Below are 16,215 nucleotides of genomic sequence, written 5' to 3'. Positions count from 1 at the left end.
GCCCGGCAAGGAGGGCGGGGGGCGTCCGGCGGGCGGGGGTGTCCGGGGGTGGCGCGGGAGCCGGGGGACGTGCGTGGGGCGGGGGTCGTGCGAGAGCCGGGGAACGTGCGGGGACGCGGAGCGCCCGGGGGGGCGGGGCGGGGGGCGGGGGTCCGGCGCGGCGCCCACCCCGCGCGCGCCCGTGCGCGCGCCCGCGGCCCGCGGCGGCGCGCGCATCACCCGGGCGCAGCCCCGCCGCTCATTGGCCTGGGCGGCGCAGCCAAGCTGTCAGCCCATGTGGCGTGTCCGCGCGGGGCGGCCGCGGTTAAATAGAGCCGGCGCCGGCCTAGAGGGAGCCAGAGAGACGCCGCGGCCGCACTCGCCGCTGCCCGCCGCCGCCCAGGTGAGCGCCGGGCCTCGGGACGCGCGTGGTCGATCCGGACGCGGGGCGCGGGCGGGGGCGGCGGGCCGGCTCCCCGCGGCGGCGGCCGTGCAGAGCGCGCCGCCCGCGCCGCCGCCGAGGCTGTTTGTTCGTGCCGGGGGAGGGGGTCGGTCGGGGAGCCGCGGCCCGCGCCCGCGCCGGGGCCCGGAGCCCGGAGCCCGGGAGGCGGCGTGGCCCTTCGGGCCACCCCGGGACCCCCGGCCCGCAGCCCGCGGCGCCCACGAGGCCGCGCCGGCCCGGCGCCGACCACCCGCGCGGCTGCCGGGGGCCGATGTAGCCCAGGCCGAGCCGCGGGACCCCCTCCCCGCGCGGTCCCCCCCCCCCTCCGTGGGGCGCCCGGGCCGCCCCGGCGCCTCGTGCGGGGTGGGCCGCTGTGCCTACCCGTGCGGGGCTTGAGACTTTGGGGGAAGGGGGCTGGGCATTAGGGTGGGCCGGGCCAAGCAGCCCACGTGGCCGGGGGTCAGGCTGGGGAGGGGGAGGGCCGAGCCGCGCTGACCCGGCTGCCGGCGGGGCTGCCCGCAGAGAGCAGCCATGGAGGAGGTGGTCATCGCCGGCCTGTCCGGGAAGCTTCCCGAGTCGGACAACATCCAGGAGTTCTGGGACAACCTGGTGGGCGGCGTGGACATGGTGACGGAGGATGACCGGCGCTGGAAGGCGGGTGAGTGGCTCCACCTCCTGCCGGGCTGGGCCGGGCTGGGGATGGAGGGGAAGGGGATCGGATCGGACGGGACGGCCCGACCGCCTAGCGAGGGCTCTGCGCTTTGGGGAGCTGGTTTGGCACCTTGTGCCGGCCGGTCCCTCCAGACCCGCTCCACCTGATCTGCCACTGTGAGTCACCACGGGGCTGGCACGCGGCACTGCCCCCTCGCCCCCTCCGGCCTCGGTCCAGGGCCCACTGAGGGCTCAGCCCCCCGTGTCCCGCAGGTCTCTACGGCCTGCCCCGGCGCTCTGGCAAGCTGAAGGACCTGTCCAGGTTCGACGCGTCCTTCTTCGGGGTCCACGCCAAGCAAGCCCATACTATGGACCCACAGCTGCGCCTACTTCTGGAGGTCACCTATGAGGCCATCGTGGATGCGGGTGGGTCCATCTGGGGTCTGGGGTGGCTGTGCTGGTCCCTGGGTCCATCCCTCACCCTGGGGCCTCAGGCTTGCAGCAGGTGAGAGGGTGGTGGTCAGGCTCTCTGCTGCCCAGTGCCAGCTGAGACCTTGGCCAGGGCCGGGCAACCGCCCTGCCTCCGTGCAGCCCGAGGAACAGGCGGCCTTTGTCTCCTTATCTTGCTCATCCCCGAGCCCGGCCTGGGTGCTCACTGGCCCTCACTGGCCCTGCCAGTGGCCCTAGGACCGGGGAGCCTGGGGGACAATGCTGCCCTCTGTCAGCTCTGGGCCCCACCGCCCCCCTGGGGCACCCCCCCCACCCCCGTCCTGCATCCGGTGGTCTGGGTCTGCACGGGTCAGGCTGACTGCTGCGTCCCCTAGGCATCAACCCGGCCTCACTGCGAGGGACGCACACGGGCGTATGGGTGGGCGTAAGTGGCTCCGAGGCCTCGGAGGCACTGAGCCGGGACCCCGAGACGCTGCTGGGCTACAGCATGGTGGGCTGCCAGCGGGCTATGATGGCCAACCGCCTGTCCTTCTTCTTCGACTTCAAAGGTGGGTATTCACCCACCAGGGGTCCCCAGGCAGCGGGTGGAGGTGGGACCGGTCCCCGCTCAGAGCCTGGCCCTGCTCCCCACAGGGCCCAGCGTCGCCCTGGACACAGCCTGCTCCTCCAGCCTCCTGGCCCTGCAGAACGCCTTCCATGCCATCCGCACGGGCGAGTGCCCTGCGGCCATCGTGGGGGGCATCAACCTCCTGCTGAAGCCCAACACGTCGGTGCAGTTCATGAAGCTGGGCATGCTCAGCCCCGAGGGCGCCTGCAGGGCCTTCGACGCGAGTGGTGAGGGGGCAGGGCCTGCCAGTCGGCCGGGCAAACAAGAGGGCCGGGTGGTTGTGGGGGGGGGACCTGCTGACCCTTCCCGCTACCTCAGGGAACGGGTACTGCCGCTCTGAGGCCGTGGTGGCCGTGCTGCTGACCAAGAAGTCCCTGGCCCGGAGGGTGTATGCTACCATCCTCAACGCTGGCACCAATACGGACGGCAACAAGGAGCAAGGTAGGCCACAGTCGGGGGCCATGGGGGTCTCGGGGCAAGGGGCGGGCACTGAGGCCACGTCTCCACAGGTGTGACCTTCCCCTCCGGAGAGGTACAAGAGCAGCTCATCAGCTCCCTGTATGCGCCCGCCGGGGTGTCCCCCGAGTCCCTGGAGTACGTCGAAGCCCATGGCACAGGCACTAAGGTGACCCCACCAGTGGGCGACCTGCGCCCTGCCCCTGCTCCCTGCTGGTAGGCGATCTGCCCCCTACCTCCCAGACCTGACCCTGCCCTGGTCCCACAGGTGGGCGACCCTCAGGAGCTGAACAGCATCGTCCGGGCACTGTGTGCCACCCGCCAGGAGCCCCTGCTCATTGGCTCCACCAAGTCCAACATGGGCCACCCCGAACCTGCCTCTGGCCTCGCGGCACTGGCCAAGGTAGGTACAGGGGACTCCGGGTGGCAGGTGGGGTGGCCCAGGCGGCCCCTGACGATGACGCCCACCTGCAGGTGCTGCTCTCCTTGGAGCACGGTGTCTGGGCCCCCAACCTGCATTATCACACCCCCAACCCCGAGATCCCAGCCCTGCAGGATGGGCGGCTGCTGGTGGTGGACCAGCCCCGGCCCGTCCGAGGGGGCAACGTGGGCATCAACTCCTTCGGCTTTGGGGGCTCCAATGTCCACGTCATTCTCCGACCCAACCTGCAGCCCCGCCCGGCCCCCGCCCCTCACGCCTCCCTGCCCCGGCTGCTGCTGGCCAGCGGGCGCACCGCCGAGGCCGTGCAGAGCCTGCTTGCCCAGGGCCAGCAGCACTCACAGGACCTGGCCTTTGTGAGCATGCTCAATTCCATCGCCGCCGCCCCCGTCGCCGCCATGCCCTTCCGGGGCTGGACCGTGCTGGGTGGCCAGGCAGGCAGCGGTGAGGTGCAGCAGGTGGCCGCCAGCGACCGCCCGCTCTGGTTCATCTGCTCAGGTGAGCTGGCCGCCTGCGGCTCCCTGTACACATTGTTCGCTCCCTGTGCACTCCCGGGCGCGTGGCGGAGTCTGGTGCGCACGGCTGAGTCGCACCCTCCCCTACAGGTATGGGAGCCCAGTGGTGTGGGATGGGCAGGAGCCTCATGCGCCTGGACCTCTTCCGGGCATCTGTCCTGCGCTCGGATGAGGCGGTGAAGCCCTTTGGACTGAAGGTGTCAGAGCTCTTGCTGCACGCGGACGAGAGCACCTTCGAGGACATTGTCCACGCCTTCGTGTGCCTCACAGCCATCCAGGTAGGCGGTGAGCAGGCCTGGGTGGTGGGTGGGGAGCCCCAGGTGCCTGACGTGTCCTTTTCCCCACAGATTGCCCTCATCGACCTGCTCACCGCCCTGGGCCTGACCCCCAATGGCATTGTGGGCCACTCGCTGGGGGAAGTGGCCTGCGGCTATGCTGACGGCTGCCTGTCTCAAGAGGAGGCCGTCCTGGCTGCCTACTGGAGGGGCCAGTGCATCAAGGAGGCACACATCCCGCCGGGCGCCATGGCCGCCGTGGGTAGGCACCCACGCCCCCGCCGGGAGGGCCAGCCTGACCAAGCTCCGTGTCCTTCGGTGCCTGGTGTCAGCGCGTCTGCTGGGGGGCCCCCATTGTGGGCAGGGACCTGGAGGGGAGCACCCCGCCCGTGGGACAGGGACCGAGGGCCAGCCCTCATGCCCAGATCAAAGCCCCGTGGGGGAGGCCCTGGATGCTCTCCGCGGCTGTCATTAGGACCCCGTCATTAAGGCCCTGGCAGAGCGCTGAGCCCCTGTGCCTGCAGGCTTGTCCTGGGCCGAGTGCAAGCAGCGCTGTCCCCCCGGCGTGGTACCTGCCTGCCACAATTCGGAGGACACCGTGACCATCTCAGGGCCTCAGGTGGGCCGGGGGCCACACGGGGCCGGGCTGGGCAGTAGGGGTAGGCGGGGCCTCGTGTCCAACCCTGGGCCCCCTGTTGCCCACAGGAGGCCGTATCCAGCTTTGTGGAGCAGCTGAAGCAGGAGGGCGTGTTCGCCAAGGAGGTGCGGACGGGTGGCATGGCCTTCCACTCCTACTTCATGGACGCCATCGCCCCTGCGCTGCTGCAGGCGCTCAAGAAGGTGGGCCGCGGGCACGGGCGGGCTTGCAGCCCCAGCAGGCCCTGGGCTGCCACTGACCCCGCTGTGTGCAGGTGATCCGGAATCCCCGGCCCCGCTCCGCGCGCTGGCTCAGCACATCCATCCCCGAGTCGCAGTGGCAGGGCAGCCTGGCCCGCATGTCCTCGGCCGAGTACAACGTCAACAACCTGGTGAGCCCCGTGCTGTTCCAGGAGGCACTGCGGCACGTGCCCGCCAACGCCGTGGTAGTGGAGATTGCCCCGCACGCTCTGCTACAGGTGCGTCCTGGAGGAGGGCCCTGGGGGCCGAGAGGGGGCCGGGCGGGCCAGGTGGGCAGGCGGCAGAGGCGGCCGCGGACCCTGTGTGTGTCCCCAGGCCGTGCTGAAGCGGGGCCTGAAGTCGGGCTGCACCGTCGTCCCTCTGATGAAGAAGGACCACAGAGACAACCTCGAGTTCTTCCTCAGCAACGTGGCCAAGCTGCACCTGGCAGGGTGGGTGGCTGCCACGCGGCCCGGGCAAGCATGGGTCTCCCGACGGGGCTGCCTCTCACACTTTTCCCTCTCCCAGCATCAACATCGACCCCAACGGGCTGCTCCCGCCCGTGGAGTTCCCAGCACCGCGGGGAACCCCCCTCATCTCGCCACATATCCTGTGGGACCACAGCCAGGCCTGGGATGTGCCGGCCGCTGAGCACTTCCCCAGTGGCTCCGGCTCCTCCTCAGCTACCGTCTACAGCATTGGTGAGTGGGCGGGCTGTCGGGCTGGCGGTGGGGGCGGCCACCTGCCTGCGGGCACCGCCCTGAGGCCCTGTCCCTGCAGACACCAGCCCCGAGTCCCCTGACCACTACCTGGTTGACCACTGCATCGATGGCCGTGTCCTCTTCCCGGCCACCGGTTACCTGTGCCTGGCGTGGCGGACACTGGCCCGCCAACTGGGCCAGGACATGGAGCAGACGCCCGTGCTCTTCGAGGATGTGACATTGCACCAGGCCACCATCCTGCCCAAGACTGGTGAGTCCCGGTACGGGTGTTAGGATGCTCTGACCTCTGACCCACCCTGACCGTAAACTCTGACCCCCACCCTCCACAGGGACGGTGGCCTTGGAGGTGCGGCTGCTGGAGGCATCTCACACCTTTGAGGTGTCTGACAACGGGACCCTCATAGTTAGCGGTGAGCGGCAGGGCCGGGGCCGGCATGGGGGTCCCCATTCGAGCCCACCCCGCTGAGGCCCTTCCCTGTCTCCCCCAGGAAAAGTGTCCCAGTGGGAGGACCCGGACCCCAAGCTCTTCGACAGCCCAGGCAGCCCGGACCCCACAGAACCCACGGCCACGTCCCGCCTGGCCCAGGGTGACGTGTACAAGGAACTGCGTCTGCGAGGCTATGACTACGGGCCGCACTTCCAGGGCATCCTGGAGGCCAGCCTGGAAGGTGCTGCCCACACCCCCCGCCCGCTCTCGGCCCCAGCACGCACGGCCTGGGCTCACCCCCCTCCCTTGTAGGCACGGCCGGCCAGCTGCTGTGGAAGGACAACTGGGTGACCTTCCTGGACACCATGCTGCAGGTGTCCATCCTAGGCAGTGCCCAGCGCAGCCTGCGTCTGCCCACCCGCATCAGCGCCATCCACATCGACCCTGGCACCCACCACCAGAAGTTGCGCACCCTGAAGGAAGCCACCCAAGGTACCGGCCCCGGCCTGTCCTCCCGCCCCAGCCCCGCCCCGGCCTGGCCACACTCAGCCGCTGTCCCCGCCTGCAGTGGCTGACGTGCTAGTGGACAACTGCTTGGGCACCACCGTGGCGGGCGGCGTCCTCATCTCGCGGCTGCACGCGTCGCCGGCCCCGCGCAGGCAGCAGGAGCAGCTGGCACCCATCCTGGAGAAGTTCCTGTTCACGCCCTACATGGAGGACAGCTGCCTGGCGGGGAGCACAGCCTTGCAGGAGGAGCTGCAGCAGTGTCAGGGTGAGCAGGGCACCGGCACCCCTCCCCTGGGGCCGGGGGCCGCGAGTGCCCCTGGCCAACGCTGCTATCTCCCCAGGGCTGGCGCGACTGCTGCAGACAAAGGTGGCGCAGCAGGGGCTGAAGATGGCGGTGCCCGGGCTGGAAGGCTCCCAGACCCCGCAGGAGCCCCCTCAGGAGGGCCTGCCCCGGCTGCTGGCCGCAGCCGCCCAGCTGCAGCTCAATGGGAATCTGCAGCTGGAGCTGGGCCAGCTGCTGGCACAGGAAGGGGCCCTGCTGGCCACTGACCCCCTGCTGGGTGGCCTGCTTGACTCGCCGGCGCTCAAGGCCTGTGTGGACACTGCCCTGGAGAACTTGAATGGGCTGAAGATGAAGGTGGTGGAGGTGGGTGCCGGAGGCCCCGGGGGGCCTGGCGGGGTCCCTGCGGGGGCCTGGCCTGACTTTGCTTCACGCGCAGGTGCTGGCCAGCGAGGGCCGCCTGTACTCCCGCATCCCGCAGCTGCTGGGCATGCAGCCTCTGCTGCAGTTGGACTACGTGGCAACTGACCAGCTGGCCCCAGGCTTCCTGCCACAGTCAAGCCTGGCCCAGGCCCAGTGGGACCCCATGGGCCCTGCCCCCAGCGGCCTGGGTCCCGCCGACCTCGTGGCCTGTAACTGTGCTGGGGCCACCCTGGCGAACCCAGCCACAGCGCTGGGCCACATGGCAGCCACCCTCAAGGACGGCGGCTTCCTGCTGCTGCACACCCTGCTCCGTGGACACCCCCTTGGGGACACCGTGGCCTTCCTCACCTGCCCCGAGCCACAGCCCGGAAGCCAGCGCCTCCTGAGCCAGGTACAGGCACCCGGATGCCGAGGGAGTGGGGCAGGGCCGGGCCCGGGCGATGCTGACCCCCATACGCTCGCAGGACCAGTGGGAGAAGCTGTTCGCAGGGGCGAACCTGCACCTGGTAGCCCGGAAGACGTCCTTCTACGGCTCTGCCCTCTTCCTGTGCCGCCGCCTGGCATCCCAGGACAGCCCCATCCTGTTGCCCGTGGACGACAGCAGCTTCCGCTGGGTGGACTCACTCAAGGTCAGCGCTGCCCCTCTCGCCTCCCACCGCCCCTTCCTCTCCCCCACTGCCCCTTCCTCTCCCCCACCGCGCGTGGCCAGGGGCTAACCTGTCTTCTGCCCACAGAGCATGCTGGCCGACGCCTCACCCCGGCCCTTGTGGCTCACGGCCGTGGGCTGCAACACCTCGGGCGTTGTGGGCATGGTGAACTGTCTCCGCAAAGAGCCTGGTGGACAGCGAGTCCGGTGAGGCCTCCTCGGGTGCAGCCCCCTCCCCCATCCCATCCCCACCTGAGCCCAGCGGCCGTCCCCCTCACCACCCACCGTCCCCGCAGGTGTGTCTTGGTGTCCAACCTCAATGACAAGAGCCCCGTGCCTGCGATGGAGCCGGGTTCCGAGGGGCTGCGGCACGTGCTTAAGGGGGACCTGGTGATGAACGTCTTCCGAGACGGGGCGTGGGGCGCCTTCCGCCATTACCCGCTGGAGCAGGGTGAGCGCCTCAAGGCTCTGCCTGGCGGTTGGGGGCGGCCCCGGGCAATGTGTGGCAGGCACCCCCCCCAGCACGTGGCCCCTTGGCAGCCTCTTTCCCATCCCCCAGAGCGGCCCGAGCAGCCGACGGAACACGCCTTTGTGAACGTGCTCACGCGGGGCGATCTGTCCTCCATCCGCTGGGTCTGCTCTCCACTGCACCATGCGCCACGCGCCACGCCCGGCACACAGCTCTGCACCGTCCACTACGCCTCCCTCAACTTCCGGGACATCATGCTGGCCACGGGCAAGCTGTCCCCCGATGCCATCCCAGGTAGCTGTTGGGCGGTTGGGTGGCAGCTGTCCCTCTGAGCCCCGTTCCGCTCCTGCTCACCCGCTCTCCTTGCAGGGAAATGGGCCTCTCGGGACTGCATGCTGGGCATGGAGTTCTCTGGCCTCGACGCCAGTGGCAAGCGTGTGATGGGGCTGGTGCCTGCCGAGGGCCTGGCCACCTCTGTCCAGCTGTCCCAGGACTTCCTGTGGGACGTGCCCTCCGGCTGGTGAGTCTGGGGTGAGGGACTGCGGCACCGTGCCTCCGGAGGTCAGACCTGCGTGACCATGCCCTGTGTCCACAGGACCCTGGAGGAGGCCGCCTCCGTACCCGTAGTCTACACCACCGCTTACTACTCCCTGGTGGTCCGCGGGCGCATGCGGCCCGGGGAGTCGGTGCTCATCCACTCAGGCTCCGGCGGGGTGGGCCAGGCCGCCATCGCTATTGCCCTTAGCCAGGGCTGCCGCGTCTTCACCACTGTGGGTAAGCCTGCCTGGCCTGGAGGCCCCGGCCCCCCTGCCCCACACTGCTGCACGCTGGCACCTGCCTCTCCCCGCAGGCTCGGCCGAGAAGCGGGCCTACCTGCAGGCGCGCTTTCCCCAGCTGGATGCCACCTGCTTCGCCAACTCACGGGACACGTCCTTCGAGCAGCACGTGTTGCGGCACACAGCCGGCAAGGGTACGTGTCTCCTCACGCGCGTGCAGCCCCAACCACAGGGCTGTGCGGTGACCGTGGGACCCTCTGCCCAGGTGTCGACTTGGTCTTGAACTCGCTGGCCGAAGAGAAGCTCCAGGCCAGTGTGCGGTGTCTGGCCCAGCACGGCCGCTTCCTGGAGATCGGCAAATTTGACCTGTCCAACAACAGCCCGCTGGGTGAGGCTCTGACTGGGAGGCTGGGTGAGAGGCCCCGGGGCGGGGGGTGGAAGGTCTGGTAGACGGGGCCCAGAGTGAGTGTACCCCCCCACCCCCCCCAGGCATGGCTGTCTTCCTCAAGAACGTGACCTTCCACGGGATCCTGCTGGATGCGCTCTTCGACGAGGCGAGCGACACCTGGCGGGAGGTGGCGGGGCTGCTGCAGGCCGGCATCCAGGACGGCGTGGTCCAGCCCCTCCGCTGCACCGTATTCCCCAAGGCCCGCGTGGAGGACGCCTTCCGCTACATGGCACAGGGGAAGCATATCGGCAAAGTTGTGGTGCAGGTATGCCCCAGCCCCTGGCCCCTGGCCCCCGGCCCCCAGCCTCTTGCACCCCAGCACCCACCAGGCGGCACTCTGCTTGGGTTGCAGGTGCGCGAGGATGCTGAGGCCCAGAAGGGGACCAGGTCTGCCCTGATGACCGCCATGTCCAAGACCTTCTGTCCCACGCACAAGAGCTACGTGGTGGCTGGGGGTCTGGGCGGCTTCGGCCTGGAGCTGGCCCAGTGGCTGGTGTTGCGAGGGGCCCAGAAGCTGGTGCTGACCTCCCGCTCCGGGATCCGCACAGGTGAGACGGGTGGGCAGCAGGGGGCCCCCTCCCCCTGTGCTCCCCGGCCCTTACTCTCCCCCCCCCCCCCATCCCTCCCAGGCTACCAGGCCAAGCAGGTGCGCGAGTGGCAGCGTCAGGGCGTGCAGGTGCTTGTGTCCACCCGTGACGCTAGCTCCCTGGACGGGGCCCGAGGCCTCATCAAGGAGGCGGCAGCGCTGGGGCCTGTGGGCGGAGTCTTCAACCTAGCCATGGTGAGTGAGCGTGGCTGCACGGGCGCCCCCGGCCGGGCCGGGCAGGTGCTAAGGCTCCTTTCCCCAGGTGCTGCGGGACGCCATGCTGGAGAACCAGAGCCCTGAGTCCTTCCGCGACGTGAACCAGCCCAAGTACAGTGGCACCCTCCACCTGGACAGGTGTGCGGCCGCTCGTGGGTCAGGGTCAGGGGCGGGGACCAGGGCCACTGACTGCAGGGACCTGACTGGCATGGTCATGCCCCGCAGGGTCACCCGGGAGGCTTGCCCTGAGCTGGACTATTTCGTGGCCTTCTCCTCCGTGAGCTGCGGGCGCGGTAATGCCGGCCAGACCAACTACGGTTTTGCCAACTCTACCATGGAGCGCATCTGCGAGAAGCGTCGTCATGATGGCCTCCCAGGTGTGCTGCCCGGCCCCTGCTTGCCTGCCCCTGCCTGCCCGCAGGCCTGCCCCGCCTCACTCCGCCCTGCCCCCCAGGCCTGGCCGTGCAGTGGGGCGCCATCGGTGATGTGGGCATCGTGCTAGAGGCCATGGGTACCAACGACACGGTCATCGGTGGCACACTGCCCCAGCGCATCGCCTCTTGCCTGGAGGTGCTGGACGTCTTCCTGCACCAGCCGTACCCCGTCTTGAGCAGCTTCGTGCTGGCTGAGAAGACCACCGTCCACGGAGACAGCGAGGGCAAGCGGGACCTGGTGAAGGCTGTGGCGCACATCCTGGGTGCGTGGACAAGCGGATGGCCACGGGCAAGGGCTGTCCCAGGCTGTCCGCCCCCCCTCTGAGCCAGCACCTTCGTCCTGCTGCAGGCATCCGCGACCTGGCCGCCGTGAACCTGGACAGCTCCCTGGCCGACCTGGGCCTGGACTCGCTCATGGGCGTGGAGGTGCGGCAGACACTGGAGCGCGAGCACGACCTGCTGCTGTCAATGCGGGAGGTGCGGCAGCTCACGCTCCGCAAGCTGCAGGAGCTGACGCAGGCTGGCGGTCAAGGTGCGTGCACGGGGCACCGCAAAGCGGTGGGGGGGGGGGTGGCGGGCCCCGTGCGAGCCACGAGGGACCTCACCTGCTCCCTGTCACAGAACTGGCGGCGCCCGCTACCAAGGACAACAGTCCCACGCGGCTGCAGGCCCAGCTGAACCTCAGCACGCTGCTGGTGAACCCCGAGGGCCCCACCCTGACACGCCTCAACTCGGTGCAGAGCTCCGAGCGGCCCCTGTTCCTGGTGCACCCCATCGAAGGCTCCATTACCGTCTTCCACAACCTGGCCTCCCGGCTCAGCATCCCCACCTACGGCCTGCAGTGCACCCGGGGTATGTGTGAGGGGGTGGGGGTGGGGAGGGAATGGCCCGGGCCACCTTCTCACACTGAGCCCCCCACAGCTGCGCCCCTGGACAGCATCCACAGCCTGGCCGCCTACTACATCGACTGCATCCGGAAGGTCCAGCCCGAGGGGCCATACCGCATTGCTGGCTACTCATACGGGGCCTGCGTGGCCTTCGAGATGTGCTCGCAGCTGCAGGCCCAGCAGGGCCCGTCGCCCGCACACAACAGCCTCTTTCTGTTTGATGGCTCACACACCTACGTGCTGGCCTACACACAGAGCTACCGCGCCAGGATGACCTCCGGCTCCGAGGCCGAGGCCGAGGCTGAGGCCCTGTGCTTCTTTGTCCAGCAGTTCACAGACGCGGAGCACAGCAGGGTGAGCATGGGCCCGCGGCGGGGGGTGCGGGCCACGGAGGGGGCTGCAGTCCCAGTGCTCACAGCCTCTATCCCGCAGGTGATGGAGGCGCTGCTCCCGCTCGCCAACCTGGAGGCGCGTGTGGCCGCCGCCGTGGACATGATCACTCAGAGCCACCAGGGCCTGGACCACCGGGAGCTGAGCTTCGCCGCTGTCTCCTTCTACCACAAGCTGCGGGCGGCCGAGCAGTACTCGCCCCGCTCCACCTACCACGGCAACGTGACGCTGCTGCGCGCCAAGATGGGCGGCGCCTACGGGGACAACCTGGGCGCCGACTACAACCTGTCACAGGTGTGTGATGGCAAGGTGTCAGTGCACATCATCGAGGGCGACCACCGCACGCTGCTGGAGGGCACCGGCCTCGAGTCCATCCTCAGCATCATCCACAGCTCCCTGGCCGAGCCACGCGTCAGTGTCCGTGAGGGCTAGCAGCCCCCCGCGCCGGCCGGAGACCCCCTGGTCTGTGAAGCGTCGGCTGCCGCGGCCTGGGCGCCGCATGTGTGGGGCCCACCCGGCCCGGCCGGGTGTCCCCTTGTGAACCCTATTTATTGCGTCGCTGGGGAGACGCCGGGTCCTCGGTGCCCTGTGACGGCCGGAGCCCTTCCCGGCCAGGCCGGCTGGCCCACCGCGGGGAGGGCAGGCAGAGGGAAGAGGACCAGAGTCCGCCCCATGGTGGGTGCGGCTCCCACTCTGTTTGTCTGTATCATTTTTCACAAAACATGACTCCAATTGCTGCTCAGCCTCTGGCCGTGCTGTTTGTGCCGTGGGAATCAGAATCGCTGCCATTTCGCCCCCACACTCACATCTGTCGCCCAGAGGGGCCCACCCTACACCTCTCAGGCCCCCAGCGCTGGCCTCTGGGCCCACGTGGGGCTCCGCGGGGCAGGGGCAGGGCCAGAGCTGCCAGGTGTGACACAGGACTCCCTCTGGGCCTGCAGCGGCGGGACCAGGGGCAGCTCCCACTTGGGCCAATTGTTCTGAGGCACTGGGCCGGGCCTTGGCAGCATGCATTCCTGCTTGCCCTGGACAAAGCATTTCTTGGACTGAGCACAGAGCAGGCCCCTCCCCCCGAGCCCCAGGAAGACACAGGATGGCAGGCTGGGGCCCGAGGTTTCAGTGCTGAGAGGTGAGGGGCCTAGTCCCTGCAGAAACAAAAGTGACTGCCCAAGGGATAGACCAGACGGAGGCGCATGCTTGCTTGTGGCGCTTCCACTCTGGCTCCACACACCACCGAAACACCAGGAGTGACTGGCCCCAGCCCCATGCCCCTTGTTCCCCAAGTCCTCAAACGGCGACAGGGCAGGGGTGGGTGTCTTGTAGGGCCCTGGTGCTGCCTGGCACTGGAAAAGCTAAAGGCCTTCCTGAGTGCCAGGCATGTGATCCCGCCACACCCCACAGCTCTCCCGGACAGATCCCGAGCAGGCCCACCTCTGAGGGGGACATCAGGGTCAGTATATTGGGAAGAAGCTGGTCTCGAAGACCTAGGCTGGCCCTGACACCAACAACCTGCGAGCCATTCTGAGGCAGTTTTGGACTGTCCACCAGTGGACAGAGCTTAGAGCAGCTGCCCCTCCCCCTGCTGCTATAATGTTAGAGACTCCCCCTGCATACTCATCATCCAGTAGGTTCTGGGAGAGAGATTTGAGTCTGGAGATTAAGGTCGGACCCTAGGGAGGGCATGACAGCAGTGCCCGCCCCCATGCGTGGTGCCACCATGTGCAGGTGTTTCCAGACACCCCGAGAAAAGCCACCCCCGCCTGCCCCTGGAAACTCCACAGCCACTTGTCCCTGTCCTGTGAGCACCTAACACAGGAGACAAAGGGCACCGGGGAAGACTCCCAGACCACCACAGTGGCCGGGCCCCAGCTCTCACCAACATGCCAAGACCAACCAACCCCACTGCATCCCAGGAAAGGAGAGGAGCCTCAAGAGAGCCAAAGGGATTGGGGCCTGCCTCGGGGATAGATGGGGACAGGCGAGCTGATGATACCTGGCCCTCAGCACGCCGCATGGCACAGCAAAGCCCCCCACATGGGCGGGAAAGAGGACGGAGAGGACGTGGGGGGGGTACTTCAGCCCACCTCACACTTCACAGGTGCATGGACATGGCTTCACACCTCAGCCCCCCCCAAACAGCCCGTGTGACTCCCATAGAACAATGATAAAATGCAAAGGAGCAGGCAGAGTGACAGCACAGCGAGTAAGGTGCTTGCCCCGTCTGCAGTCACATTCGGTGTGGGCCTTGAGCACAGAGCTAGGAATAGCCCCTGAGTATTACCAAGCAAAACAAAACAAAATGCAAAGAAAAAGCCACAAATGGAGCAGGAAGAGTTTCCATCCCTGCAACGTAGCAGGGCTGGGCCTAAACTCTAGAAGGAGTTCTCTGTGGTGCAGCAGACAACAGCTCAGGAGTTTGGGTCTGTTCTTTCTGAGACCAACCCATGCTCAGGGCATATACGCTTGGCCCCTGAACCAAGTTCCCAGCCCATACATGTGCCTTTCACAGATCCACTTGCGGACTCTGCTGTCACTCTGTCTCCGTTCGCTATGCCCGCTTCTCCTCTGCACCTCGCTGGTCTCTATTTCCCCTCCTCTGTGCCGGCCTCGCTCTTCCCCCTCGCCTCAGCCCTCAACGCCTCTGCGCAAGCCATCCCTCCCCTCTCCTGCCTCTGGTGAAACGCCTTATGTGTCAGTGTGGTTTTACAGCCATTGTTGGCAGAATCCTCCTTCTAAACCAGCTCACAGAATACCCAATGTTTAGGGGGGACCCCGGGGCATGGAACTCAGGGCCCCACCCCCCACCCTGCTCCAGGAAAACCCTGGTTTCCGCTGTGCTTTCTCGGTTTCTATTTATTCCTGTGCAGACCCCCCAAGTCCTCGCCTTTGACGTCACTTCCTGTACCCGAAAGGCCCCTTCATCTAGTGGGGGGGCAGGGCACCCCACCCAAACCACCCCGCCTCTCTCAGGACAGGCTTGAAAAGAACTGAACTCTCTCCCAGGGTTGAAAAGGCTTTTGCCCTTTGGGGGTCACTTTTCTTCCTTCTGCTCTAATTTCTGGGTGGCCCAGTGCCGAAAGGAGCCTCAGCACAAGCCAGGGAGGGGCCCTTGTTTCTCATGCTCAGCTCTCCTGTCCTCTTCCCTCCCACAAATCCGCTTTCCTCCCGACCACCCACTGGCCCTGCCTGTTCCCCTTTTCCTTTCCTTCCCGCCCTCAGGGAAAGTGTTTTTCAGTCTTGTCTCCAGGCTCTACTAAAGCATCTCTCTCTGCCTCACACTCCTGGGATTATCCGATTTGCAACTTTGTTCAAGGCCTCTGTGCCTCCAGGGTCCCACCAGCTGCTTCTCCCTCTCTCACTGGACTTCTTGCTCCTTGCTCCCATCCTTGATTCGGGGGTTGTCTGTTGGCTTTTTGGGAATACCCAACAATGCTCAGGGGTTACCACTGGCTCTGCACTCAGGAATCACTCCTGGTGCTCGGGGAACCATATGGAATGTCTGGATCGAACCCAAGTCTGCTACATGCAAGGCAAACACCAGGCTCCCCCCCACCCCCCCAAAGCTGTCTTATGGCTCTGACCCTTTGTGGTTTTTGTGCCGCAGCCAGCAGAACTCAGGGCTGTCCTAGCGGGACCCGGGGAGCCTATTCCTGGTGTCAGGGATTGAAATCAGGTTGTCCACGTGCAAGGCAAGCGCTTTGCCCACTGTATTATCTTTCCAGCCCCTTCAGTGTGGTTTGAGTGGAGGAGGGGTGTTATGGATTGAATGTTCCCTTACCTCGTCCAGCGCCTACAGGCTGCACTTGGGCCAGCTGAGGCAGAGACTGAGGTACATGTGTGCCGTGATGAGTTGCTGGGGAAATAATCAAAGCAGGAACTGGCGGCCCTGAAGTAGGCCAGAGGAATGAGGACCACACCCTCTTGAAGCCCTGAGTGCCTTCCACTGGAGGAGGGTGGGTCCCTCGAAAAGCAGAAGCTAAAGGACAATGTAAAGAGGGCCCAAGCGATAACACAGTAAGCAGGGTGTTTGTTCTGCAACCGGCCGACCTGGGTTGGATTCCCATCCCTGGCATCCCATAGGGTCCCCGGAGCACTGCTAGGAGTGATTCCTGAGCACAGAGACTGGAGTAACCTCAGCATCGTCAGGTGTGATGAAAAGCCTAAAGGTCTGACAAGAATGTGAAAGTGCCTTCAGAACCTAAGTCTTTCCCCAGATCAATTTTAATCTGGAGCCAAGAACTCCAGTCTATGACAATTTGGAGAAATTATACTTCACCTTCTCCCCCGAAAAGCCTGTGCAAGGCAAAGGATGGC

General features: G+C 67.0%; 1 protein-coding gene across 1 annotated transcript; it reads left to right on the top strand.

Annotated features, from left to right (window-relative positions):
* Nucleotides 1-228: 228 nt before the first annotated feature.
* Nucleotides 229-12,643, top strand: FASN (fatty acid synthase). Its single transcript, XM_056115723.1, has 41 exons — nt 229-382; nt 944-1,079; nt 1,346-1,498; nt 1,897-2,070; nt 2,156-2,356; nt 2,448-2,570; nt 2,639-2,754; nt 2,854-2,988; nt 3,060-3,522; nt 3,630-3,817; nt 3,887-4,076; nt 4,339-4,433; nt 4,520-4,654; nt 4,726-4,929; nt 5,027-5,142; nt 5,219-5,391; nt 5,471-5,662; nt 5,742-5,822; nt 5,901-6,080; nt 6,152-6,331; nt 6,408-6,611; nt 6,688-6,992; nt 7,066-7,440; nt 7,514-7,678; nt 7,784-7,902; nt 7,992-8,146; nt 8,255-8,458; nt 8,534-8,684; nt 8,760-8,938; nt 9,015-9,134; nt 9,206-9,328; nt 9,430-9,653; nt 9,741-9,936; nt 10,018-10,169; nt 10,237-10,328; nt 10,416-10,567; nt 10,645-10,887; nt 10,974-11,156; nt 11,246-11,476; nt 11,546-11,865; nt 11,944-12,643. Exons 1-41 carry the CDS (start codon nt 275-277, stop codon nt 12,331-12,333), a joined length of 7,626 nt encoding a protein of 2,541 aa, XP_055971698.1. The 5' UTR covers nt 229-274; the 3' UTR covers nt 12,334-12,643.
* Nucleotides 12,644-16,215: the final 3,572 nt, after the last annotated feature.

Source organism: Sorex fumeus, unplaced genomic scaffold (genome assembly GCF_029834395.1).
Source record: "Sorex fumeus unplaced genomic scaffold, SorFum_2.1 ptg000029l, whole genome shotgun sequence".
Classification (NCBI taxonomy): Eukaryota; Metazoa; Chordata; class Mammalia; order Eulipotyphla; family Soricidae; genus Sorex; species Sorex fumeus.
Note: the sequence above shows the minus strand (reverse complement) of the source record. Positions and strands in the feature narration are given on the sequence as shown.